The sequence below is a fragment of the Osmerus mordax genome, chromosome 16 (genome assembly GCF_038355195.1).
Source record: "Osmerus mordax isolate fOsmMor3 chromosome 16, fOsmMor3.pri, whole genome shotgun sequence".
Lineage (NCBI taxonomy): Eukaryota > Metazoa > Chordata > Actinopteri > Osmeriformes > Osmeridae > Osmerus > Osmerus mordax.
Window position 1 is genome coordinate 757,267 of NC_090065.1, and position 26,095 is coordinate 783,361.

The 26,095-nt window shown below is 49.7% G+C and overlaps 3 protein-coding genes across 3 annotated transcripts; 1 reads left to right on the forward strand and 2 right to left on the reverse strand.

The window, feature by feature from the left end:
- Positions 1–220: 220 nt before the first annotated feature.
- On the reverse strand, positions 221–13,337 carry LOC136959059 (lysine-specific demethylase 4A-like). Its single transcript, XM_067253264.1, has 23 exons — positions 13,222–13,337; positions 12,052–12,220; positions 11,678–11,853; positions 11,309–11,423; positions 10,903–11,096; positions 10,717–10,766; positions 10,192–10,295; positions 9,969–10,106; positions 9,590–9,810; positions 9,329–9,507; positions 8,164–9,071; positions 7,948–8,080; positions 7,612–7,742; positions 6,427–6,652; positions 6,077–6,153; positions 5,603–5,658; positions 5,121–5,229; positions 4,751–4,942; positions 4,006–4,176; positions 3,651–3,770; positions 3,474–3,566; positions 1,429–1,729; positions 221–1,189 (listed from the first exon to the last, which is right to left on the reverse strand). The coding sequence occupies exons 2-22, from the start codon at positions 12,196–12,198 to the stop codon at positions 1,592–1,594; spliced, it is 3,678 nt and encodes a 1,225-aa protein (XP_067109365.1). The 5' UTR covers positions 12,199–12,220; positions 13,222–13,337; the 3' UTR covers positions 221–1,189; positions 1,429–1,591.
- A 3,913-nt stretch (positions 13,338–17,250) lies between these two features.
- On the reverse strand, positions 17,251–19,776 carry abhd8a (abhydrolase domain containing 8a). Its single transcript, XM_067253846.1, has 4 exons — positions 18,899–19,776; positions 18,451–18,621; positions 17,989–18,205; positions 17,251–17,454 (listed from the first exon to the last, which is right to left on the reverse strand). The coding sequence occupies exons 1-4, from the start codon at positions 19,774–19,776 to the stop codon at positions 17,251–17,253; spliced, it is 1,470 nt and encodes a 489-aa protein (XP_067109947.1).
- Positions 19,777–24,275: 4,499 nt separating this feature from the next.
- mrpl34 (mitochondrial ribosomal protein L34) lies at positions 24,276–26,023 on the forward strand. The gene is made up of 2 exons (XM_067253696.1): positions 24,276–24,395; positions 25,202–26,023. The coding sequence occupies exons 1-2, from the start codon at positions 24,337–24,339 to the stop codon at positions 25,473–25,475; spliced, it is 333 nt and encodes a 110-aa protein (XP_067109797.1). The 5' UTR covers positions 24,276–24,336; the 3' UTR covers positions 25,476–26,023.
- The last annotated feature ends 72 nt before the right edge of the window (positions 26,024–26,095 follow it).

Genomic DNA, 26,095 nt, shown 5'->3' on the forward strand with positions numbered 1-26,095 from the left:
GTGGAACCGTCCTCAAACCTTCCAGAACCTTCCCCTGTGGAACCGTCCTCAAACCTTCCAGAACCTTCCCCTGTGGAACTTTCCTCAAACCTTCCCCTTTGGAACCATCCTCAAACCTTCCAGAACCTTCCCCTGTGGAACTTTCCTCAAACCTTCCAGAACCTTCCCCTGTGGAACCGACTTTGAGACCAGAACAGAACACACAGACGACTGGTTTTGTTTTCTCAAGTCTGATCTTTACTGAACCAGTTTCCTGACTCGAGCACTCAGAACACCATGGCTTAAGAGGTATAGGCGTGTGTGTGTGTGTGTGTGTGTGCGAGCGTGTGTGTGTGCGCCCTCCTGAGACACATTGGTTTAAATAAGCTACGACTGTACCAGGACTGAGACATCTGATGTCTACAACAACACACTTGGATCAAAACATAAACATTCAGAAGAACAGACCTTCTGCACTGTTAATCCTTAACAGGCAGTCGAGACTAAGTGCCCTGAAGAACAGTCAACCACAGCAGAACCTTTTCCAAACCTGCTCTCAGAAACATGCAGGCTCCTGAAGAGATTGTAAGAGCATTACACTGTGGGAAGACAGTTTTTATAATTTAATCTCTAAATGAAACCCCAGTTGATGTGAATGGTGATAGATCCTTAATCTGTCCTTCATAAGTAGCTGACTACCCGGAATCCTTCCATCCTTCCTTCAAAAGTCACCTGTTTCAGATGGCTTCATTGGTTTCTAGAGTTATGGCCCCTGGTTTCCCCCTGTCCAGTCTGGTCTGGTCACCATACCTCAGAGGAAGTGGATCAAGGAGATGAGCTCAAGGATCAAGGAGAGGGACATCTAGGATGCGAACACAAGTTGCATTTATGTTTCAGGAACAGAGAAGTTAACGCTTCAACTGAGGAGCAACATTAAAACAGCTCCACTAACAAACAAACAAACAAACAAACTCTCTGAGTCACTGAGGTACGGTTAACTCCCCCTGTCCCTTCTAGTTGGTACGTTCCTCATTAACATGGAGGCAGAAGATACCATCTGGAGAGGCAGGGCTGGGGGGTTGGCGTGGTCCAGCTGCTCCAGTCCCAGCTGGGGCTCAGAGCTCCAGGGAGCCTCCACACCAGGAGGGGCCAAGGCTGCTCAGCATGGCCAGGGAGGGGCTGCCTGGAGGGGCTGCCACGCCTGGAGGGGCTGCCACGCCTGGAGGGGCTGCCACGCCTGGAGGGGCTGCCTGGAGGGGCTGCCACGCCTGGAGGGGCTGCCACGCCTGGAGGGGCTGCCACGCCTGGAGGGGCTGCCACGCCTGGAGGGGCTGCCACGCCTGGAGGGGCTGCCACGCCTGGAGGGGCTGCCACGCCTGGAGGGGCTGCCTGGAGGGGCTGCCTGGAGGGGCTGCCACGCCTGGAGGGGCTGCCACGCCTGGAGGGCACCCCCAGCTCTCTGGGAGTGTGGTTGAGTGGTGTGGAGATGTGAATTTCCGTGTGTATATGAATGAGTGTACCGATGTAAATTCCTGTATATATGCATGTGTGTGTGTGTGATAGTCTACTCCAGGATGGCTCTGTGTGTGTGTGTGTGTGTGTGTGAGATAGTCTACAGGATGGCTCTGTAGATGACTGGCTCTACATAGGCCTCGCGGTAGCGGGAGTTAAACACACGCTGCCTCTTGGAGTCCTGCTTCACCTCCTCCTCTGTGAAGATCCCGTCGAAGCGCATGTCAGATGCCACCGACTGGGGACACACAGCAGGGGGTCAGAGGTCACACAGCAGGGGGTCAGAGGTCACACAGCAGGGGGTCAGAGGTCACACAACAGGGGGTCAAAGGTCACACAGCAGGGGGTCAGAGGTCACACAGCAGGGGGTCAAAGGTCACACAGCAGGGGGTCAAAGGTCACACAGCAGGGGGTCAGAGGTCACACAGCAGGGGGTCAAAGGTCACACAGCAGGGGGTCAGAGGTCACACAAGGGTTCAGGGATCACATTTTTGTATTATGCCCATCGAAACAATTACGAAGCCATTGGTTGTGTTTAACGCCCCTAAAGGAGCCTTCGTTTTGATGGACTTTGGAGAAACAATTTTGAGGAAAAAAAAAGAAAAAAAGAATAATGCTTATTAATGAAAAATGTGCATTTGGCAAATGTGTTTGACTTTGTGCATACATATAGTTGTGCATTAAAAAGTTGTAGAAGCTTGCATACATATATAAAGGTTTTGCATTTCTCTGTGCATACATATATCAAGTTTTGTGTTTTCGAGAGAAGTTTTGAACTCTAGCATACGCATGTGCTTTATTAGAAAGAATGTGCATTGGCAAATGTTTTTTAAGAAAGTGCTTGCATATGTTTTAAAGAATGTTAAGAAATAGCTTGCAAATGTTTTGGAACCTTTTTTACCTTTTTTGAATTTTAAATACTTTTTAGATGTGCATCTTAAAATAGATATGTAGAACTGCTAATGTATACAGAGAGCACTCTCTCTGTACTTCTTGAGTCGTGCAGTCAAAGTTTTTTCTGAGAGTGTTTTTTGTTGAGTGTCCACCTGTGCCTGATTTAGCAAAGAGCTTATTTTTTGTCAGTTGTACTGACCATCTGTTACTTGCTGTTTTACTAGTGACCTAGGGTCCGCGTTTTCTTATTTTCTTTGTCGGCCTTGGTAAAAGAGGTTAGCTTCCTTTTTTATTTTATTTTTACACTTTTGTTTCTGTTCCTATAATCTGCCAATAAAAATTTGAAAAGACAGTCGTTGCCCTACCGCCCATTTGTGCGCCCCTCGCTCGAGACCAAGAGATCCACTCAGCGCCCCACGCCTAGATTCAGGTGAGTTCCTCGGGAATCGCGACCAGTCATTTAGGCACGGAAACTGCCCAGCTGGTGTTTACGCGAAACAGGGTCTTGAAGTGTTCGTCTGTTCAGACACATATACTCTCTCGATAGGTGCGGTGTTGCATCTCACAGATAAACTAACGGGGGGGAATAAGGGCGGGCGAGAGCCCTTGAACGTTTTTTGTTATCGGGTGGGAAGGACGTTAACCAGGAGGGAAACGTAGCCAAGGAATAAGTGATCGATAAACTATGATGTGTTGCCCAAAAAAGGGCCTATAAACATTTGCTGCTATAAAAGATCTCTTGAGGTTGTGTTTGGAGGCCCGGTGAACGTCTGTGACATCGTGGTTTGGTTGGGTGCGGAGATTCCTTCCCGAGAGGGAGCCTCCGACTAACTCGTAGCCAAGCGTGTCTTCTCCGCACACGTAGCCTATGCAAATTCGTGAGACCCCGGGCGTGAGTTGGGTGGCGTAGCGAGGCGTAACAATATATACGTATATATATATATATATTTGCGGGGGATCAGTATCCTGGTCAGTGCCCTCGAGTCCCCACACGATCGTTCCACACGATCGTTCCACACGATCGTTCCACAGTTGGAAATCTACCACAAAAATAGAGTGCTCTGAGGATCATGTGACAGGAGGTTTACCATTCTGGACTTGACTCTCTTAGGCAGGTCTTCATCCAGACTATACAATTCCTCCCTCTTCACCGACAACTGAGAGCCATCCTCAAACTCCACCTGGTGGGGGGGAGAGGGGAGGAGAGGTGAGGGAGGAGAGGTGTGTGCGCATGTGTGTGTGCGCGCGTGTGTGTGTGCGTGTACCTGGTACATGGGGATGGTGTGTGATGCTACAAATGTGGCTCCGTACAACAGACCATCTGTCCAGCGGACCTGAACATCATCCCCCTCAGCAGGGGGTCCCAGACGAGCACAGTCCCTGCTCTGAACACACACACACACACGCACGCACACACACACACACACACACGCACGCACACGCACACACACGCACACACACACACACACACACACACACACACACTAACCATCACATTCAGTTACAAGTCATTTGATTATGTGTATTTGGAATGGCAGTGAATCTGTTTGGCTTCCGTACCAGCTACACTCAAATCTGTTTGGCTAACATCCCCGCTCTCTGCGTGGTGATTGGCCATACCTCTATGTCCTCGGGCAGCAGGTCGTTGCTGAAGGAGCCGTCGGTGAAGGTGACCTGGTAGAAGGAGGCTGTGCTGACCTCCACCACCTCACAGCGGTAGTAACGACCGTTCTTGTGCTTGCAGATCACCACCTGCTCCACCTGCAGCACCCTCAGGCTGGCCTGGTCTCTCTGGGGGGAAAGACACTCTTAATGGGGGGGGGGGGACAATCTCATTGTGTGTGTGTGTGTTAATATTATACTAGTAATAGTAGATCTAGCAGTAGTGATATTATACTAGTGAAATAAGCAGTAGTGGCCCAGTATTGCGAGGCGTGCTACCTCGGGGAAGGCGCGGCCCTGTGTGAGGTGATGTGAGGCGATGTGAGGTGATGTGAGGCAGTGTAAAGTAGTGTGAGGTGATGTGAGGTAGTGTGAGGTGATGTGAGGCGATGTGAGGTAGTGTGAGGTGATGTGAGGTAGTGTGAGGTGATGTGAGGCAATGTGAGGTAGTGTGAGGTGATGTGAGGTGACGTGAGGCGATGTGAGGTAGTGTAAGGTAGTGTGAGGTGATGTGAGGGAGTGTAAGGTAGTGTAAGGTGACGTGAGGCAATGTGAGGTAGTGTAAGGTAGTGTGAGGTAGTGTAAGGTAGTGTGAGGTGATGTGAGGCGATGTGAGGTAGTGTGAGGTGATGTGAGGTAGTGTGAGGTAGTGTGAGGTGATGTGAGGTAGTGTGAGGTGATGTGAGGTAGTGTGAGGTGCTACCTCGGGGAAGGTGGCGGCCTTGTGTCTCTGGCAGGAAATGAACACGATGAAGGGCCAGTCATGAGGGTACATGAGCACTCCGGCCGCCTGGGCGCAGGAGGGGTGGTACGCCGTAGAGCAGCGGCCATGGGAACACTGGACACAACATCCTGTCAGCTGGTGCCCTCCTCGCTGCTTACACACCTGGCACTTCTGATTGGTGGGGGGAGAGAGAGAGAGACTTAGTACCAGTTGTCTAGGTTCCAGAACAGGCTTCCATCCTGATGTCTTGGACAAGTCTGATTTACTTCATAGGACCACAATACTCTTTAGGGTGTGTTTGTTTTCTCTCACAGCACATCCCCCCCTCCCCAAGGTGGCTGCCCCTCACCAGTCTGAACCTGGACAGTGGGATCCCCCTCAGGTCGACAGGGCTGCGCTCCACCACGTTGACGAAGCGAGCCTCCAGCACGGTGATGGCACACAGCACATGCACCCATCTGACCAAACAGGAAGCAGGAAATCATGTGACCAGAGTGTGTTGGGGGAGGGGAACCTCAATGGGTCCACAAATGTGTCCGGTCAGCACAACAGCAATCCTCTAAACATGTACACGAATACTTCCGTAAAAACGGTATGATTACACAAAGCTCTCTTTCTCTGGCTCTCTCTCTGGTCCCCACATCATGTTGGGCATCAAGACACTGAGTAGCAGTGTGTGTGTGTATTAGAGTGTGTGTGTGTGTATTAGAGTGTGTGTGTGTGTATTAGAGTGTGTGTGTGTATTAGAGTGTGTGTGTATTAGAGTGTGTGTGTGTGTATTAGAGTGTGTGTGTGTGTATTAGAGTGTGTGTGTGTAACTTTCTCACTCACTTGTCGTTGTTGGCTCTCTGCAGAGCTCCACCACGCAGAGGACACAAGCAGCAGTCCTGCACACACACACACACACGCACACGCACACACACACACACAGTTAGGGTCTGGACCACCACAACAGAATGATCACAGTAAACTCTCCAGTATGTGTCCCATCTCCCGTCCTCATGAGGAGGTTATTACAGCAGAGTTCATCTAGACCACAGTCTGGTTTCCTTCTGCTCCAGGAGAGGAACCCAGGAGAGGAACCCAGGAGAGGAACCCAGGAGAGGAACCCAGGAGAGGAACCCAGGAGAGGAACCCAGGAGAGGAACCCAGGAGAATGTGCCAGATGAGAGGAGGCTTCTGAGGGAGGAGGGCCCTCCTCCCCTACTCCTCCACCCTCTCCTTCCTTCCAACTCTCTCCTCCACCTCCTCCCTTCTTCCCTTCTCTCTCCTCCTCTCTCTGGTGTGCAGTTGTGTTTTACTGACCTGGGTCTGTGCGTTGGCCTCACAGCGGGCACACTGCCAGGTCCCTGGCTCTGCCCCCTCCGGGACGCCGTAGCAACCTGGGGGACAACAGAGCATGACAGGAAGTCCTCCCTGGTCACTATGGTAACCAGCAGGAATTACCTTTGGTAGTGGTGATGGAATGTGAGATGCTATGGCATGATAGTGGTGATGTGCGGTGGTGTGTGTCGATGTGCGGTGGGGTGATGTGTGGTGGTGTGCGGTGATGTGTGGTGGTGTGTGTCGATGTGCGGTGATGTGTGGTGGTGTGTGTCGATGTGCGGTGATGTGTGGTGGTGTGTGGTGATGTGCGGTGGTGTGTGACATCTTACTGGTGTGGACACGGACACAGCACCGCGAGCAGCTGATCAGCCAGCTGGTCCCGTCCGGCTCTAGGTGGGGCGTGGTCAGGTCCTCCTCCCCAGGCCCTGCCCCCTCCCCAGGCCCCGCCCCCTCTCCCTTCTTGTGTGAGCTTCTGAAGCACACCTCTGGGATCAGGGGCCTGGAGCGCTGAAGCCCCCCCAGAACTCCCAACAGCTGCACCCCAGGACCCTCCGCCTGGGGGGGGGACATACGTGGAAAACCTTATTCTACTAAAGAGTTTTCACTGTATATGTACATTTACCAAGGTTCAGGAGCTGTATATCTGGTTGTGTGTGTGTGTACTAGAGCCCGACCGATAAAAGATTTTTAAAGCCGATACCGATACGAATATTTGGTGTTAAAAAAATCCGATATATATATATTTTTTCAATCCAGACACGCGTAACAAAACATAAACAGATTTCCCTAACATTAGTTATTTGTAGTTATTTATGAGTCCTCACAAAAATAATATGATAATGCAGTTTAAAAATAAACTTGTTTGTTTTATTGTCACAACAGAACAGAGGAACATCAAAATATATTAAAGTTCTGATAAATAAAATGTATAAAAATACAAAATATAAAAATATGAAAGTCCTTTGAACAGGGATGTTGTAGAGTGCCCTCTGGTGGACAAACTATGCAACGCCAACACGCCCTCTGGTGGACAAACTATGCCATGCTAAAACTCATAACATGGATGAAGGGTTTTTCGTCCGTAGGTATTACATTTTTTAAATATTCATTTATCTGCATATATTTCTGTGTATATATTTATTTTATTGATTTTACTTCAATATTTTCTTTATATAATATCCGACTGTAAGAGTATCTTATGTTCATATATACGAATGTTTGTTCACTTTTGTTCTTGCAAAAATATATTTTTTTAAATCATTTATCGGGCATTATAAATGCCGATACTGATAGTTTGGAAAATGCCTAATATTGGCCGACAATATCGGCCCGCTGATAAATCGTTCGGGCTCTAGTGTGTACCTTCTGGTGTGTGTGTACCTGCTGGTGTGTGTGTTCCTGCTGTTGTGTACCTGCTGGTGTGTGTGTGTGTACCTGCTGTTGTGTACCTGCTGGTGTGTGTGTACCTGCTGGTGTGTGTGTACCTGCTGGTGTTTGTGTGTGTGTTTGTGTACCTGCTGGTGTGTGTGGAACAGCAGGCAGACAGCACAGTACGGGCTCTGGAGACCAGTTTGTGTGTTGTAGTCCCTCTCTGCCTCGGGGCTGCATCGGCGCCATGCCTCCCCCTGCCCCCCCTCCTCTTCCTCTGCCGGGGGCCGGCGTGAGGGGGCGAGAGAGATCAGGGAAAGAAGGAAAGAGAGGGAGACGAGAGTAGATCAGATCAGATTTTACAAAAAGGAAGGAATATAGCTTCCTGTTCCTACAGGGTTCTAGGTTCCTACAGGGTTCTAGGTTCCTACAGGGTTCTAGGTTCCTACAGGGTTCTACAAGGTTGCAGGAGCGTTCCTCACCGTGGTCGCTGTGGGCTTCCCTGAGCAGAGGGTGCTGTCGAGGCAGGCTCCGGAGCAGCTGCTTCTTTTTCACAGTCTGACAGTAAGACCGGTCCCGCTCTGCTGCCCCCTGCTGGCCAGAACCAGACACAGACTGCAGGAGAAACACATTAAAGGCTTAACACTTCCACAGGAAGCTAATTAAGCTCATTTAAGTCCAAATGTGTCTATACAAACCTTGTGCTTGTTGTCTGTCCTGTTGTCTGTTGACTCCCCCTCTGACTGCCTCCCTGCCAGTGCTGCCTCTGCCTGCCTCCCTGCCTGTGCTGCCTCTGCCTGCCTCCCTGCCTGTGCTGCCTCGGCCTGCCTCCCTGCCTGTGCTGCCTCTGCCCGGCCTGGACTGCGGCAGGCCTCAGGCCTCTCCCCAGCAGCCTGGGCCTCGCCTGGCTGCTGCTGCCCCACGGCAGGGCCGCTGCCCTGGGTTTTGAACAGACCCTGTGCTGCTCCCTGTGCTGCTTTGGCCTGGTTCTGATGATCCAGTTTGGTTTGAAGGATCGTAGACTCGTTCCTCACAGGGCTGAGCGTGGGGGCCTGGTTCTGGGCCTGGTTCTGGGCCTGGTTCTGGGCCTGGTTCTGGGCCTGGTTCTGGGCCTGGTTCTGGGCCTGGTTCTGGGCCTGGTTCTTGTTCTGCAGGTGTCGGGGCTGGTGCTCGCGAGCGTAGCTGTGCACGTGCAACTGGGTGTGCTGCTGCCTGGAGAAGCTGTGCACCTGGAGAGCCTCTCTGGGGCTCTGGGTCTTGTGGAAGAGCAGGCTGGCCACGCCCAGCTTCAGGCCAGGACGAGGGGCCTGCGGGGAGGCCCGGGCCAGGGGGGAGGCCAGGGGCTGGGGGGAGGGCTGGGGCTGGGGGGAGGCCAGGGGCTGGGGGGAGGGCTGGGAGGGGGGCTTGAGGGGAACCCCATTCCTGGAGGGGGCGACAGCTACAATCAGGTGTCCATTACGGAGCAGATTCTGGGAGCGAGCAAGGATGGAGGAGGAGGCCGGGGAGGCAGGGGCTTGCGGAGGGGGGGAGGAGTCTCGTGGTGCCTCGGGGTGGGGCAGCTCCCTCAACATGAGCTTTGTCGGCGTGACGACCAGCGTGGGAGGACCTGGGGACAGGAGGGACCGTGTCATCAGGAAGGGCGACTGCTTCTCCTCGTCAACACAAACACAGCAGCTAGCACAGCAGCTAGCACAGCAGCTAGCACAGTGCTAACACCTGGGGACTTGTTTAACTTGTAGTTAAACAAGTTACAAATCAAACAACATGAACCTCAAAAATTGCAAGAGTGTACACGTAGAAAAAGCAAAAATAACGATCACAGTAATGATTCAGACTGACAGATCTGGCAGAGAGGATACGTACCTTTCTGATCTGGTCCCAATCTAGCCTTTTTACCATACTCCCCCTCCTCCCCCTCCTCCTCCCCCCGGGGCAGCATTCCGTGGGGCAGCAGTCCGTGGGGCAGCAGTCCGTGGGGCAGCAGTCCGTGGGGCAGCTCCAGACAGACCCTGTGCCTCTTGGTTCCTATCCTCTGGGTGGGGCTGAGGGGAGAAAACATTCAGATCACAGAGACAACCTTCAATACTAGACACACGTGTGTGTGTGTGTGTGTGTGTGTGTCACCTCCTCTTCTCTCCTTCCCCTCCAGTCTCCTCCGGGCCAGCCTCCTGGCTGATGTCACCGGCAGGCTCCTCCCCCAGGAACTCACATGCCTCGGGCGTGGGCCGTGAGTGGTCGATGGGCTGGGAGTCCCGCCCCTCCAGCCAGCTCTGGTAACGTTCTGGTTGGTACTTCTTCACAAACAGACCCATGGAGATCTTTACCATGTCCTTCCTGCAGGAGCACTTCTCACGCACACACACACACACAGGATGTTATAGACACACACACGCAGACAGAACCGCACACTACTACAAGTGTGTGTTCCTCTGCCCTGGTTCTAAGTGTGTTCCTCTGCCCTGGTTCTAAGGGGTTCCCAGTCCTGGCTGTGGACGCTTCTCACCAGCGTGGCCTGCTTGCCGTACTCTATCCAGCGCTCCGTAGCGAAGTTGGTGGACTCAGCACAGTTGAAGCCGTGGTTGAAGCCAGCGTGGTAGCTGTAGGGGAACGTCACCATGAATTCCCCCGCCTCCTGGGTGACCTGACACACACACGTACGTAAGAACACATGAACACAGAGGAGGGGAGGAACGGAGGAGGTGAGAGGAGAGGTGAGGGCAGCTTACCTTCTCAAAGGGGATGCCGTACTTCTTGAGGATGAAGGGGGAGATGATTGTCATCTTGTGCCTGAGGAACGCTTCACAGGTCTGGGCACTGCCAGGGAAGAAGCCTTACCCAGGACACACAGGCTCAGGTCACACACACAGTATAATACACACATGTGGAAGTAAATCAGTGACATCATGTTTTGAATTTTAAAATGAACAGTAAAACATATCTAAAAAATAATAATGTGCGCAGCCTGAATTTGGTTCCATTTGAATTTCTGAAGCTAGAATTTTTTTCCTTAAATTTTTGGGATCAGAATTTGACTGATCGGATTTCAGTTACCTGAATTTCTGAACATAGAATTTTTGGATCAGAATGCTTTTTGAATACATTTATATTTAAATTTTTAAAGAGGTGAATTCAAAACCAACAAATTTAGTGGTTTACATTTCTATACCTTCAATACCTTTTAAGATTCAAAACATGATGTCATTGACTTGCTTCCATACACACAAACACAGTATAACAAACACACTTTTTACCTTGAGCCAAACGCTCCAGCCTTTTCCCATGCTCTGGAGGAACACAGTACCTGTCAGAACACACACACACACACACACTCAGCTGTGAATACCTCTGCTGTTACACAGAGAGACAGAGCGAGAGCGAGAAACAGAGAGAGCGAGGTAGAGAGCCAGAGAGGTAGAGCGAGGTAGAGAGTCCCTCACCAGGACTTGGGCTGTCCGAGGTGCAGGTAGTTGATGCTGTACAGGTCCATGTCCTCTGTGTGCCAGGCGAAGGAGCTCTTCCACATCCCGAAGTACAGGTAGGGCGTGGTGACGCCCTCGATGGTGACGCCGCTCTCTCGCTCCACCGTGTCCAGGATGGTGTGCAGCCGCCCAATGTTCCACTCCGTCACCTCCTGGACACGAGGTGGGGGGAGGGGGACACATCGCTCACGCATGGTGCCCGCTAATGTTGATGTTTACGCTGTTTTAGTTATATTTTGTTTCATTTTTTGACAGTTTTTAGGTGAAGTGTGACAATACAGTAGAGGGGAGAGAGAGGTGCCCCTGTTTAGGAAACAAACAAACAGGTACACGACACAACATTGTTGTTTCCACGGCGACTCACGGGGTCGTAGAGCGTTCCGTTGACGTCCGCCCCGTAGATGGCGGGGTTAAAGGTCAGGTTCTTCCAGTACTTCCTCTCTAGCTCATCAAAATCTACATGTTGAGGACAGCAGAACCTGGAGGAGAGGGAGGAGGAGAGACAAACAGACTGTACATCAAATGTCAAATCAAATGTATTCATTTAGCTTTTATACAAAGTGATGGGGTTAGATCTGCAGTCATGGCTCAAACCACTGAGATATACTTACACCCAAGGCTTGTCTGCCTGCCTGCCTGCCTGCCTGCCTGCCTGCCTGCCTGTCTGTCTGTCTGTCTGTCTGTCTGTCTGTCTGTCTGCCTGTCTGTCTGTCTGCCTGTCTGATCTACTCACTTGTCACTGTTGGCCATCTTGCGGAACTCTCGCACGGTCATGGCCTTCTTCTGGATGTTGTACTGGGTGAAGAGTCCTGATTGGCCGCTCACCAGCTGCTGGATAGGCGCTGGAATCACCAGGTTGTCTATGTCGTCATAGCAACGCCTCGGCTTCCAGTCCTTAGGGGGGACGATCTGGGGAGCACATGTGTGTCGCTACCATGGCAACACAGCACAAAACACCACACAAAACACAACACAGCACCACATACCCCAGCGCAGGACAACACAGTAGGCAGCACAGCTACAGCCAAAACACCCTGGCTGACCCCAGGAACTGTCTGCGTGAAGCGTCTAGCCCACATCACCGGAAGCTAAGCGATAGACGCTTACCTTGGCCAGGCCTGCAGTGTGCGCCCCCTGAGATTCCATGTAGGCGATGTAGCGGCTGAAGTTACGGAACTCCTCGTTGGTAGGGTGAAAGGTCATGATTACCTTGGAAACGGCGGCTGGAGTCGGTAGTCCTGACTCGGACGCCATCCCAGAAACTAAACACACCTGCCTGATATAGCATGTAGGACAAAGTAGATGCAGCTGTAAGCAAATTAAATTTTTGTTTGTCTTTCATTGCCTTCATTTGGTTTGATTCACGTTTCAGGTAACACTTAGTGTGTGTATACACACAAACTACAGGAAACGCCAATTCTGCTGAACACGGTCAACCCACATCGACACACCTCCACATCTCGAAACTGGCACTGCCTCCCCCTTTCAAATGCCCACGCCCCCACCTGGTGACGAGCTAGCATACTGGCTTGTCCCATCCGTTGCGGAAACGTTAAAACTAACGAAATTGTTAAACTAGCTAGCTACCGACATGTCAAAATGTCACTGTCACAGTAGATCCGGCTGTAAAATATCCATATCACTGGTAGCTATGGTGGGCGTTTTGTGGCTGTAAAGTTAGCTAGCTACCTTCATTGGTTACCGACATTAGCTAGCCTAGCAGATAGAGCTAGCCTAACTATCTGGGTGACTTCAGTACATGTTCCTCTTTCATAATTTGTAAATGCATGTCAGATAATAATTATGCAGCAATAAGTCAGGGGAGAAGTCTAACTACTGTAGACAATATTTTGGATGGCTGGATTAAATTGCTAGCTAACTAACACAAATAACTGAACGTAAACATACTACAGTACTAGTAGGCTACTGTTGTTACCCATTTCCGATCTTTGAGCTCAGATTATTTCATGGTAAGGAAGCCTTCCGTAACAGTCCATTTCACACTGACATTACAAGGTGTTTCAATACGTTGTACTGTAATGTATTGGCAATTAAAGAACGAATACCAGCCTAAATGCAAGCACAACATATATACTTCGGAACTATCAAAAGCGCTACTACCGTGTGCGGTTTTGCTTAACAGTCATTCGCTGCTCTGTAAACTAAAGCTAGCTGGCTTTTAAAATTATCTCTAGGCTAGCACAAGTATCATCGTTCAGTCGCGTACAGACTGAGTAAATAGATTAAAAGATACAATTCCTTCTGGAGTGTACTTACCAATGCAGTAAATATATCCAAAATACGTTTCTTAGCAAGAAACTGTCTAGAAGGAGCCACTTAATTCACGGGTTACTGTGAACAGCTCAAACTGTCCTCCATAACCATCTACACGCATGCGCTGCTACAATTTTGCTTGGGACCACAGGTAGCCAACCAGAGCGCGGGTGCTCAACACGCAATATCAAGGCGTCTGTTGCAATACTAAATTAGACTACTGGTTGAACATATATAGTTTTTCGTTGATAACAAATGTGCATTGTGGCAAGCCTTGTGAAAAGTGATTGATTAGAAAAAAAAATCTGATTGCAACATCCGGGATACCAAGGTTTGCCTCAGACCGGACCTCTCCTCAGACCCCAGGCTGATCGCATGTAAGACTGCCTGCAGCTACACTTGGATGAAGGGGGCCTGAGGAGAGAGGTCTGTAGTTGGACCGTTCTCGGAGAAGTGAGATGGTTCTATTGCATTCAGGCTCGATTGCCTGATCCTTGGTATCACGGATGTTGCAATCAGATTTTTTTCGGCTCACATCCTTTCGGTTCAAATATTTTATGGGATCTGAATGTTACTGTTTGAATGTGAGATTCCTGAATTTCCGAACCTTGATTTTTTTTTAACATAAATTCATATTACAATTTTAAACAAATTTGATGGTGTTTAAATTAAAAAAACGTATTCAATGCCTTTTAAAATTCTAAACATTATCTCAGTGATTTGCTTCCATAGACGCGACCACTTCCAGCTACGCCAACGAAAAGCTTGCTGTCGTGGGTACACACACCTGAGGAGTGAGTTTAACCGATAAACACCGGCTACAGACAGACAGATATACAGACAGACAGACAGACAGATATACAGACAGACAGACAGATATACAGACAGACAGACAGACAGACAGACAGACAGACAGACAGATAGACAGACAGACAGACAGACAGATATACAGACAGACAGACAGATATACAGACAGACAGACAGACAGACAGACAGACAGATATACAGACAGACAGACAGATATACAGACAGACAGACAGATATACAGACAGACAGACAGACAGACAGATATACAGATATACAGACAGACAGACAGATATACAGACAGACAGACAGATATACAGACAGACAGACAGATATACAGACAGACAGACAGATATACAGACAGACAGACAGATATACAGACAGACAGACAGACAGATATACAGACAGACAGACAAATATACAGACAGACAGACAGACAGATATACAGACAGACAGATATACAGACAGACAAACAGATATACAGACAGACAGACAGACAGATATACAGACAGACAGACAGATAGACAGACACATCCACACACATAGCCTACTCCATTCTGACTGTCCAAAGAGAGAACAAAGGGTTCTGGAATGCAAACATCCGTTTTATTATTTCATGCCGGAAAAGGCACATTCATACATGGAATAGAGCCATTTGGATACATCGACTCGTGTGCACCTACATTCAGACAGTGCACACGATAATGATTCCTGTAGATAAATGCAACCGTTACACTAACACACATTTCAACCACAAATGGCAGCATGTTGCATCACTTGACACCGATAAGTGTACATGTGGAGGGTGTCGCTTCCGTCTTTACGGTAATAGTACTGTTATGTCATCTTTGAACATTTACACTCTTATGCAAAGCGATGAGGGGGATTTGAATCTGTCACCGCAACTTGTAATCTAATGCTCTACCCACTGAGCTAAACATGCCCCCTTAGTTTTGGTATTTGGGACCACTCACACTTCATAACACAACCGTCTTTCATTTGAGCAACTTTTAAACACTTTGGAATAGTTTTCTTTATATTTTGCTCCAACTCACTTTACCCATAACACTTTCATCCATTTAAATAAACTTTTTTCTTTCACTTCTGTTTAGTTTTTTGGTTGTCCTATAACTCTGGTCTCAGTTTTGTTCAGATTGCATAATCGTGTAGCACCCGTTGATAGGACTTTATACACACACACCAACCCAGCTTACTGTCTCACTCTAACCTGTAACTGTCTCACTCTCACCGTAACTGCCTCACTCTCACCCGTAAATGTCTCACTCCCATCTGTAACGGTCTCACTCGTAACTGTATCAGTCTTATTAGTAACAGTCTCACTCTCACCATAACTGTCTCACTCTCACTCGTAACGGTCTCACTTTCATCCGTAACTGTCTCACTCTCACTCTTAACAGTCTCACTCTTATCCATAACTGTCTCACTCTCACCCGTAACTGTCTCACTGAGACAAAGCGACATCCGCAGACAGAATTTCAACAGCAAGTATCTGCCAGCTCAGGGTCTGATGAGGGTAACTTCTGTTATTGTATTTTATGTGGCAGAGCAACTGCTCCAGACTCGCTTGGTTCAACATTTCATGGGAGTTGTAGTCTTGCAGAAGCACAAAATGCAGCATATAGAGAAGGAAATAAACAACAATAAAAATGGGAGTCAAATGGCCAAGCGGTTAGGGAATCGGGCTCGTAATCTGAAGGTTGCCAGTTCGATTCCCGGCCGTGCCTACTTGCCTCGGGGGGAATGTCCCTGTACTTACTGTAAATCGCTCTGGATAAGAGTGTCTGCTAAATGACTAAATGTAAAATGTTAATGTAAAAAGTAAAACAACAACACTGGATGACTTTAGAACTCTCTGGAATTCGACAGCGTAATTTGTGGTGTTCTGAGAGTCGTGTTATCACATTCTGATCAGGTAACAGTGTTCTGAGAGTCGTGTTATCACATTCTGATCAGGTAACAGTGTTCTGAGAGTCATGTTATCACATTCTCATCAGGTAACAGTCTTTCCACCCGTCTGTGGTCAAACTAAGCCTCCAATATCTTCAATGCAGGGACTAGAAGCTAACAATGCCTATTGTATAAGTGTTGGGTTTAGTCAACATTATACTTTAAGGTTCAAGCTTTATCTATAGATGACGCAATAATATTAGTCTGAATGGTGTTAGCTGTTAAAGCTATGGTTTTCACACAGTGAGATTCTGCTGTTGGGGCAAGGTAGAATGCTGTTCTGTGAAATGCTTGTATAAGTGTTGTGTTAAATGTTTGTATTATTACTATTTTGTAGTTTAGTTTATAACTTATTGCATATGTTTTTGTTTAACATAATTTGCTTACTTACGACCACCACCAGTACCACTGGTCTGAGGGCGTCATTGGTGCAGCGTGTCACTTCCAGATGTGTCACTTCCAAATGTGTCACTTCCTGGTGTGTCACTTTCTGGTGTGACACCCTGCTTTACAATGACAAGTCCACGGTATCATAGCAACAGTACTGTCATGGAACAAGCAACAAAAACATTACGAAAGTTACTTCCTTGTGTTGTGAATTAACTATTTTCCCCCTAGTTCCTTCCACCTCACGCCTGTTTTTGTCTCTTGAAAGATAAACCCGAAACAGGAAACAGGAGCATCGCTGAAACCACCAACAGCCATGTTATCTGCTGTCCAGGAGACAAAGGTCTGGAGCCAGGAGGACACAGCTGCAACTCCTCTCAATCCTCCTGTCATGATAGTTCAGGCTCCTCATGGCGGCTCACCAAACATGTTCTCAATACTTGAGTGAATCACAAAATGGCCGCCGTCCGTAGGGTCTGTGAGATTAATACAAACACCACAAGATGGAGGACACAGAAACAGACGCCAGCCAAAACAGAAACATCAACAAACGTCTCTGTAGTCGCATCTGATTCCTTCTTTCCCTTCTCTTCTATTTTCCTCTCACACTCCCCTCTCCTCCCCTCCTCTCCTCACCCCCTCCTCTCCTCTCCTCCCGTCCTCCCCTCCTCTCCTCTCCTCTCCTCTCCTCTCCTCCCCTCCTCCCTCCTGGGTCTCCTCTGTCCTCGGTGCCTCCCTCTCTTAGTCCAGGATCTCATCCTGTCACCAGCCTCTCCGGACGTCCCAGCCTTCAGCCTGACAGCAAACCACCTGCCAAACACAGGCCCTCTGTGTGGCTTCTCCCACCATAAAACAAGCATCCTCATTGGTTGTTTATTTGTCCACCGGCTGCACAGCACCACCTCCGTTGCTGACGGCAACAGCGTTGTCAGGGTCGGTTTTGGCGGCGTCCTTTTTTGACATGTCGGGCTCCCATAGGAAAAACTCGTGGAGGAGGGTGTTGACGGTGTCGGGGCATTCCATCATGACCATGTGACTGCCGTCCTCGATAACCTTCAGGAAGGAAAACAGGAGGATCTGGAAGAACAAGACAGATAGTGATCCACATATACTTACTATTTAATTGGACAGATACAATTTTAATCTAATGAATGGTAATCGAATCATAATAACCATTTGGTCATACACCTATACTGCGTAGAGCTTCTCACTTTAGCCTGAGTTCCCATGTCAGGATATAATGTGTTCATTTAAGAGATGCTTTAATCCAAAGTGGTGGGGGGGCGGGGGGGGGGGGGGGGGAGGGAGGAGGAGAAGAGGAGGGTGTGTGACAGTGGGGGAGGGAGGGAGGACAAGGGTGAAGAGGAGCAGGGGAGGTGACAGGGAAGGAGAGACAGAGAGAGCAGGACTCAGGTGACAGAGAGAGCAGGACTCAGGTGACAGAGAGAGCAGGACTCAGGTGACAGAGAGAGCAGGACTCAGGTGACAGAGAGAGCAGGACTCAGGTGACAGAGAGAGCAGGACTCAGGTGACAGAGAGAGCAGGACTCAGGTGACAGAGAGAGCAGGACTCAGGTGACAGAGAGAGCAGGACTCAGGTGACAGCATCTACCTCGGCCATGCGTTGGTCCTCGTCGATGGGCACAAACTTGTCACACATGCCGTGCACCAGCAGCGTGGGCACGGTCAGCTCTGCGTGGTACACCTCATCCCCCTCCGGCCAGTACTGACCGCTCATCATGGCACGCAGCACGAACGGAGACACGTTGAAAGCGTTGCCTTGCTTCAGCAGCTGCTTCTCCTTGGCTCCCTGGCGAGCAAACCCAGCTCTGGAGACACGAGAGGAGAGAGGAGAGGAGAGGAGAGGGGAGGGGAGGGGAGGGGAGGGGAGGGGAGGGGAGGGGAGGGGAGGGGAGGGGAGGAGAGGAGAGGAGAGGAGAGGAGAGGAGGGAAGAGAGGAGAGGAGAGGAGAGGAGAGAGGAGGGGAGAGAGGAGAGGAAATAAGAGGAGAGAGATTTATGTCTGTGCTGGGCCCTAACTAAAACCTCCAGGGTCTCACAGACTCAGGGCTTACTTTAGGAAGCTCCAGGCCAGGCAGGGGGAGAGGCAGTGCAGCACACAGGGAGGCAGCTGGAAGATGGAGCACAGGCTGGGCTCCAGCGCTGTGGGGCCCCCCCCGTTAATCATCACCACCTTGTGCACCTGGTCAGGGTACTCATGAGCCAGGAAGGTGCAGAAGGACACCCTGGGGGAGGGGAGGGAGGGGAGGAGGTGTGAGAGGGGAGAAGGTGTGAGAGGGGAGAAGGTGTGAGAGGGGAGAAGAGGGGAGGAGGTGTGAGAGGGGAGAAGAGGGGAGAAGGTGTGAGAGGGGAGAAGAGGGGAGGAGGTGTGAGAGGGGAGAAGAGGGGAGGAGGTGTGAGAGGGGAGTGGCAGAGAGAGAGAGGAGATTCAAGATGGCAGCTATATAACAAAGGAATCAAACAAACACCTTCTCGTCTCTTCAGAACCCTCCTGTCACCTACCCGTACGAGTGTCCGATCAGGATGTTGCGCCTGCGAGCGTATCTCTTGAAGATGGCGCGCATGTCCTCCGCCAGCGCGTAGAACGAGTACGCCGCCGCCATCTCCGGGGCGATGCTGGCACCGTGGCCGGCCAGGTCCGGGGCAATGACCTCGTATCCGAGCCGAGAGAAGAACTCCAGCTGGCTGGCCCAGATGTCCAGGGACCCGCCCACACCGTGAACGAAGAACAGCGCCACGTCGGCGTGCGTGCCCTTGCAGCTGGAGATCGCCCTCTCTGAGTCGATCAGCACTGTACGCTTGGGCTTGCGCCGGCGCTGTCTCGGAGGAGGGGCCGGTTTTGAGTCACCGGGCGGCGCTGGGAGGGGTGGGGCGGGCCGGGGGTCCGGCGAGGAGGCCACCTCCCGGTAGTCTGCCAGCTCCACCTCCAGGGTGCTGCAGGGCTCCAGGTCTCCATCCTGACCCTGCAGGATCTCTGAGTGGAGAACGTCTCCCAGGTTCTCTATCACCAGCTGCCCGTTCCGGTACACAGTGATCTTACGCTTGCAGTGTACCCTGCTGCCACCAGGGGGAGCACTGTCAGCTGGCTCCCCTTCATCCTTCCTCCCTTCTTCCCTTTCCTCCTTCTCCTCCTCCTCCTCCTCCTCCTCCTCCTCCTCCTCCTCCTCCTCCTCCTCCTTCTCCTCCCCCCCCAGCTGGTCTGTGGCGGGGGGCTGGCGTTCCGGCAGGATGTGTCTCACCCTCAGCACCCTGCCCGGTCTCACCTCCACAAAGTGGAAGCCATCAGGGCAGGTGGACTGGGAGGTGTCCAGGGGGAGGACCAGGCTGCCTGTCTTCCCTGTCAAACAGCACAGGATCCCCTCGGTGATGCTGGTCAGCATGGCGTCCTTCTGGAGGGACACAGAGAGATATACCTCAGAGTTAGAGAGACAGAGAGATACCCCTCAGGGTTAGAGAGACAGAGAGAGATGTTGTGTTGGAACGAGGATTCACTGAATGACGGGATCTCCTGGAAGCCTGTTTCATAAACCAGACCGTACTGGATCTCACTCCCACACACCACATCACAGAAACACACACTCTATCGCGCTCTCACATCTCTCGCACAAACACACACACATCTCTCTAGTCCCTTCTCTCTCAGCAAACACACACACATAGACACACACAGACACACAGTCAGTCCCTAACAATGAAGCTCACAGTAAAACACAGCTCAGAACTACAGCTGTACCGCTGAGCTCCTCACCTGAGAGCGATCACGTTCAGGACCTCACCTGAGAGATCACGTTCAGGACCTCACCTGAGAGATCACGTTCAGGACCTCACCTGAGAGATCACATTCAGGACCTCACCTGAGAGATCACGTTCAGGACCTCACCTGAGAGATCACGTTCAGGACCTCACCTGAGAGATCACATTCAGGACCTCACCTGAGACATCACGTTCAGGACCTCACCTGAGAGATCACGTTCAGGACCCAGGTCTCTATCCCAGGTCTCTATCCCAGGTCTCTATCCCAGGTCTCTGTCCCAGTGAGGAGGGGGAGTTTCCTCCCCCACACTGTCCTCACACTGTCCTCCACACTGTCCTCCACCAAACCTACAACTACTCCTGGCTCTCTCTCCCAACATGGCGGCCACAGACATTATCAGACGCGCTGTCAGCTGTACGACACTGAGCTGGCACCAGGACAGTCCGCTGCTTCTTCTGTGACAGGGGTTGCCATGACACTGTGACACTGTTGACAAGATGGATGCCAGCCAGATGACTCGAGCAGGACTGAGATAGTACTGTATGCTGCAGTTGAGATATTATTGTTGCTCTATGGTAGAGATAGGCTATTATTATTGTTGCTCTATGATTGAGATGTTGTTCTTGTGACACTGTGGTCGAGATATTATTATGGCTGCACCGTTCCTGACTCTGACCACTGTAATATTGATTACAGATTTGCCGCTGTACTGTCGATAAGCTCTGTTTGTGCTTTAGATAAAAGAGTCTGCTGTATGAAAACAACGTCACTGTGTATCCTGTCATGTTGGTTGTGATAAAGTATATCACTTCCTGCTTCGGTACAGAACAGGAGCAGCCAGACCGGAAGGCCTTGTGTCCTACATGAACTGCGTCTGGACTGGAACACACACACACACACACACCATAACTCACATGTCACACATCAGTCTCTCATCCCCTTTAACTCCCTCCTCCTCACTGTCTTCCTCCTTCTCCTCCTCTCCCTACTCCAGTGCTATACATAATTCAAACAAGGAAAGATTAGTCTAAATTATTAATCCTTCTGACTGCGTGAAACAAATGTGTGTGAAGTGGGAGTGTGAAGGTTCCTGAGTCCTGATCGTCTGCTCTGACAGGGCCGCACGGCCAGCAGCACCTCTCTTCCCTCAGTCCTGATCGTCTGCTCTGACAGGGCCGCACGGCCAGCAGCACCTCTCTTCCCTCAGTCCTGATGGTCTGCTCTGACAGGGCCGCACGACCAGCAGCACCTCTCTTCCCTCAGTCCTGATGGTCTGCTCTGACAGGGCCGCACGGCCAGCAGCACCTCTCTTCCCTCAGTCCTGATCGTCTGCTCTGACAGGGCCGCACGGCCAGCAGCACCTCTCTTCCCTCAGTCCTGATCGTCTGCTCTGACAGGGCCGCACGACCAGCAGCACCTCTCTTCCCTCAGTCCTGATCGTCTGCTCTGACAGGGCCGCACGGCCAGCAGCACCTCTCTTCCCTCAGTCCTGATCATCTGCTCTGACAGGGCCGCACGGCCAGCAGCACCTCTCTTCCCTCTTGCTTGAAGGGCAGCAACATAGAATCCTATGTACATCGTTAATTGTCATTTTGGGAACATCCCCCAAACTAATTTTGTGTTTGAGAACTTACGCTACCGGAAGTGATGCGTGCATAGTGGGCGTGTGCAAGTTAAGGTGGAAATGATGGGCTACCGTCAACGTGCCAAGCGTAACTATTGGCGTTTCAGTCATTATGAATAAAAGGCTAAAGGTTGTTTAAATTTTTTTACCAACAGTACGTATAAATATTTGGATATTTATACATTTTTTATATTTTTGTTTTCATTGGTTTGGCAGCCCACCTGCATTACCCTAGCGGACCACTAGGTGTAGGATAGGAATCGCAGGATAGGAATCGCAGGTAGAAGAAGGAGAATTAAAGGAGACATGAGAAAGAAACCAGAGAAGAGGTCACACAAAGTGTACATCCCCACCTGATTCCCTGAGCAGTAATCACACATCTCATTGATCAGCTGATCCATCACGTGGGCTGTCCAATCACCTGAGATGTGATTGGACAGCGAGGGCAGTAGTGGGCATACTTGTAAGAAGTGGTCACCTTGGCAATGAGACAGACTGAGGATGCTAGTGTGCTGAACACCCTCCACACCACAACCCTGCCTGCTCTAGAACCTTCCACACCCAGCTCACCACAACCCTGCCTGCTCTAGAACCTTCCACACCCTCCACACCACAACCCTGCCTGCTCTAGAACCTTCCACACCCAGCACACTGCTCTGCCCTCTGTGTCACCTCTGCTGAGGGGTGAGATGACGAGGTTGCTTGACGGGGTAGTGATTGAGCGTGATGTGAATACAAACAAGCTTGCCAGAGGACCACCCTAAATTCAACTCATCTCCACACCGTGACATTCAGCCATCTTGCTCGGCGGTGTGGCTCAACTCTGCAATGCAGAATTAACTAGTGTATCCTGGCAGTCGGACATGACACACATTCAGACAGACGGGACATTATGTGCTCTCTCTCTTTCTCTCCCCTTCTCTCTCTCTCTCTTTCCTCTCTCTCCTATCTCTATTCCTCTCTCTCCTCCTCTCTCTCTTCTCCTCTCTCTCTCTCTCTCTCTCTCTCTCTCTGTCCTCTTCTCTCTCCTCCACTCTCTCTCCTCCTCTCTCTCTCCTTCTAACCTACATATTCCGCCTGCGCAGTCTCCAGCTCAGCATCCTCATTGATATTCATCCTCCATCACTTGGCTTAAGGAGACACAGATTGTTTTTTTCTACAACCACAACAAACCTGTGGTTGGTGCACAGGTTGGAATTGACAGTGTAATTAAAGGATATCAAGACGATTTGCATGTTATAAGAGCACAGTAACATCAATGTTTGACATATATGTTTACAGCTTTGTGCACGCATCGTTTTCATCCTCCACGTTATTTTACAGACATTTCATAGCAGGACATGAGGATCTACAGCTCCAGGGTGCAGACGAGCTATCTGGCAACAAAATACATCAATACTATTGAGTGGGAATGTGTTGCGCAATAGAATGTAACGGGCCAATACATGTTCAATATGATCCGATTATCTGATGCACTTTGATATCATATCAAACGTATTGTATTTGTGCAAAAACATATGGATCAGCATATGAGCATAATCGTCATATGGATCTTGATCATCACTGTCGTTCAGACCAAATCCTATCATCATGCATGTTGTCTTCTGCAGAGAGGAAGCGATGCTTACCTGCGGGAGTTAAGATGCGTCACGTGATGACTAAGAACGGCTCAGATCATAGATCAGTCCCAAACTCGGAAAAAATACGATGCATTTGGCACACAAAAAATGGTTGCATTGGTACAAACAAAAAATGACCCTCAGTGTGATTCTGCAGTGTATCGCTCTGCAGCATAGACATCGAGTCCGGTGATCAAGCTACAGCTTATTAAATCAAACACGCGCAATAAGACTAAAGTAGGCTAATTAAATAATGCATGTCTCGAAAACGGGGCTAATTGGCATTGCAACACGTCCCCGGCGCTGCGTATACAGGCGATGCTCGTGACAACCCTGTTGCCCCAGCTGTGTCTGCATCCAAGGTATCCTGGAAGGTTTTTTTCTCGCTCCGTCGGAGTGGCACGAGGAGCAGCGAATAGCCGGCAAGCCGAGCCTGCGAACAAGCCTATAGGGTGCCGCGTGTTCCTGTTGCTAAGGCCGGCTGGGATGGGTGGGTAACAAGTGTGCGTTACAGTGAGTGTGTACGTGTACGTGTGTGTGTGTGTGTGTGTGTGTGTGTGTGTGTGTGTGTGTGTGTGTGTGTGTGTGTGTGTGTGTGTCTGTGTGTGTGTGTGTGTGTGTGTGTGTGTGTGTGTGTGTGTGTGTGTGTGTGTGTGTGTGTGAGAGAGAGTGAGATGTTACTTCTTTTTTTTCTTTTTTTTCTTTAGCAGACGCTGTTGTTCAAAATGACAAACAAACAGGCTGGTCCAAGATCAAAGTACAATAAACAACACTTACTTGTATATGCGTCTTTCATGTTGGTTCAGTAAGCGTCAATGTTATTGGTCGGTCTCCTTTACCAGCAACCAATCACATGTCTGCATGGTCTAAGGTCAGGGTTGGCGTTGCAGGCAAATGACTTTCATGCCGTTTCAATGTCCGTGCAAAATCTTGTAGACATTCCATGATGAATATCATAAGATCCTCGCTGTCCCGCTTCAGCGGAGTGATAACCTCGAGCAGGTAACCATAGTAACCATACAATCATTTTGAAGATTAATATTAGGGCAAGAAATCTTGCGTTTACAGATAAAGTTCTGCCAGGTTAGCTAACTAGCTTAGCCTCATCAGTTGCTAGCAAGCTGGGCACTACTACGGTCGTTACTATTTGAGTTTAGATTCATGACAAACTGATGTTGATTGTTGATGCCTTAATTGGTGGCTGCTCATTCTCCCATAACCGAGCTAGCAAATTAACGTACAGTACATGATTGATTTACGTCACATATCATGTGATTGGCTAGTTATTATGGTGTTATCTGTGTGGAATATAGTTAGTCTATCCGTAGCTAAATAACGCACAGTTATCTTCCGCATTGATTCAATTGAGTCAGTGCAGAACTAATAGTGGTGTGTTATTGATCTAAACCCTAGACTTAATCTAAGAGAGAAAAATGAAATGAAGATCTACATGTTTAGTCTAAGATTAGTCTTAATCCATGTCTGGGAAAACTGGGCCATAATGTCCAAACACAACCCAGTATACAGGTTGTGTTCGGGAGTCAGTTGGCTGAGCGGTGAGGGAGTCGGGCTAGTAATCCGAAGGTTGCCAGTTCGATTCCCGGTCATGCCAACTGACGTTGTGTCCTTGGGCAAGGCACTTCACCCTACTTGCCTCGGGGGAATGTCCCTGTACTTACTGTAAGTCGCTCTGGATAAGAGCGTCTGCTAAATGACTAAATGTAAATGTAGTATACAAACAGCGTCCAACTACCCGTTGACCTCACTGTATATTCTATCGCCATGTTCCGTCTGTGTCCACTACGCAGGAGCAGCTGGTGTCCAGCAGGTGCTGTTCTAGAACCCCAGACTTCCAGCGCCAGATGCGCTCCTCTCTCGTGGCGTGCGGAGGGAGCGGGGGTGTTCCAGCAGCTTCCGTGGCAGTATCAGCAGATCCGCACCAGGAAGCGAGGCACGGAGTACCAACCCAAGAACATCAAAAGGAAGAGGACCCACGGGTGGATCAAGAGACTGAGCTCCCCGGGAGGCATTGAGGTCATCCTGCGCAGGATGCTGAAAGGGAGGAAGTCGCTGACACACTGATGGACACGAAGAAAAGACTACTTCATGTTAGACTTTCATCAGACCTGTCCTGGTACTGGAGGTTCTGTGTGAATAAATAACCGTTCTTTGGACGCTTGTGCAAGGTTGAGATCTGAGGATGTTACCACTTTTGGGACTGCTCAGTTTAAGAAGTTATTTGATGATGGTCTGATTTGTATCGAATCATTTTCGCATTGTATTTGAATATGTCTGGTTTAACTTGGTCTTTGGATGAACTCTGTAGACCTCAAGCAGCGGAGGGCAGCTACTCTGGGTTGTAATCAGGCAGGAAGCCGTCACCCATGATGGTACCTATCTTACAGACAGACAGGCTATCTTACAGACAGACAGGTTATCTTACAGACAGACAGGCTATCTTACAGACAGACAGGCTATCCTATACATCTTGGTTTGAAATGGCTCATCATATGGAAGTTGTGACTGAAAGACACCAAATAATCGTTATTACTCTTGTCCATCGGCCGGTTGAGGGCCATTAAAATGTGTTTGAATGTGTGTGCTGCTCTTAATAAATACTTGTACATAAATCACTCTCAGATTCACGTTCTTTGTGGTGGTGATGGTTAAGTACTTACAGTATTTGCAAGTGATTGAATATT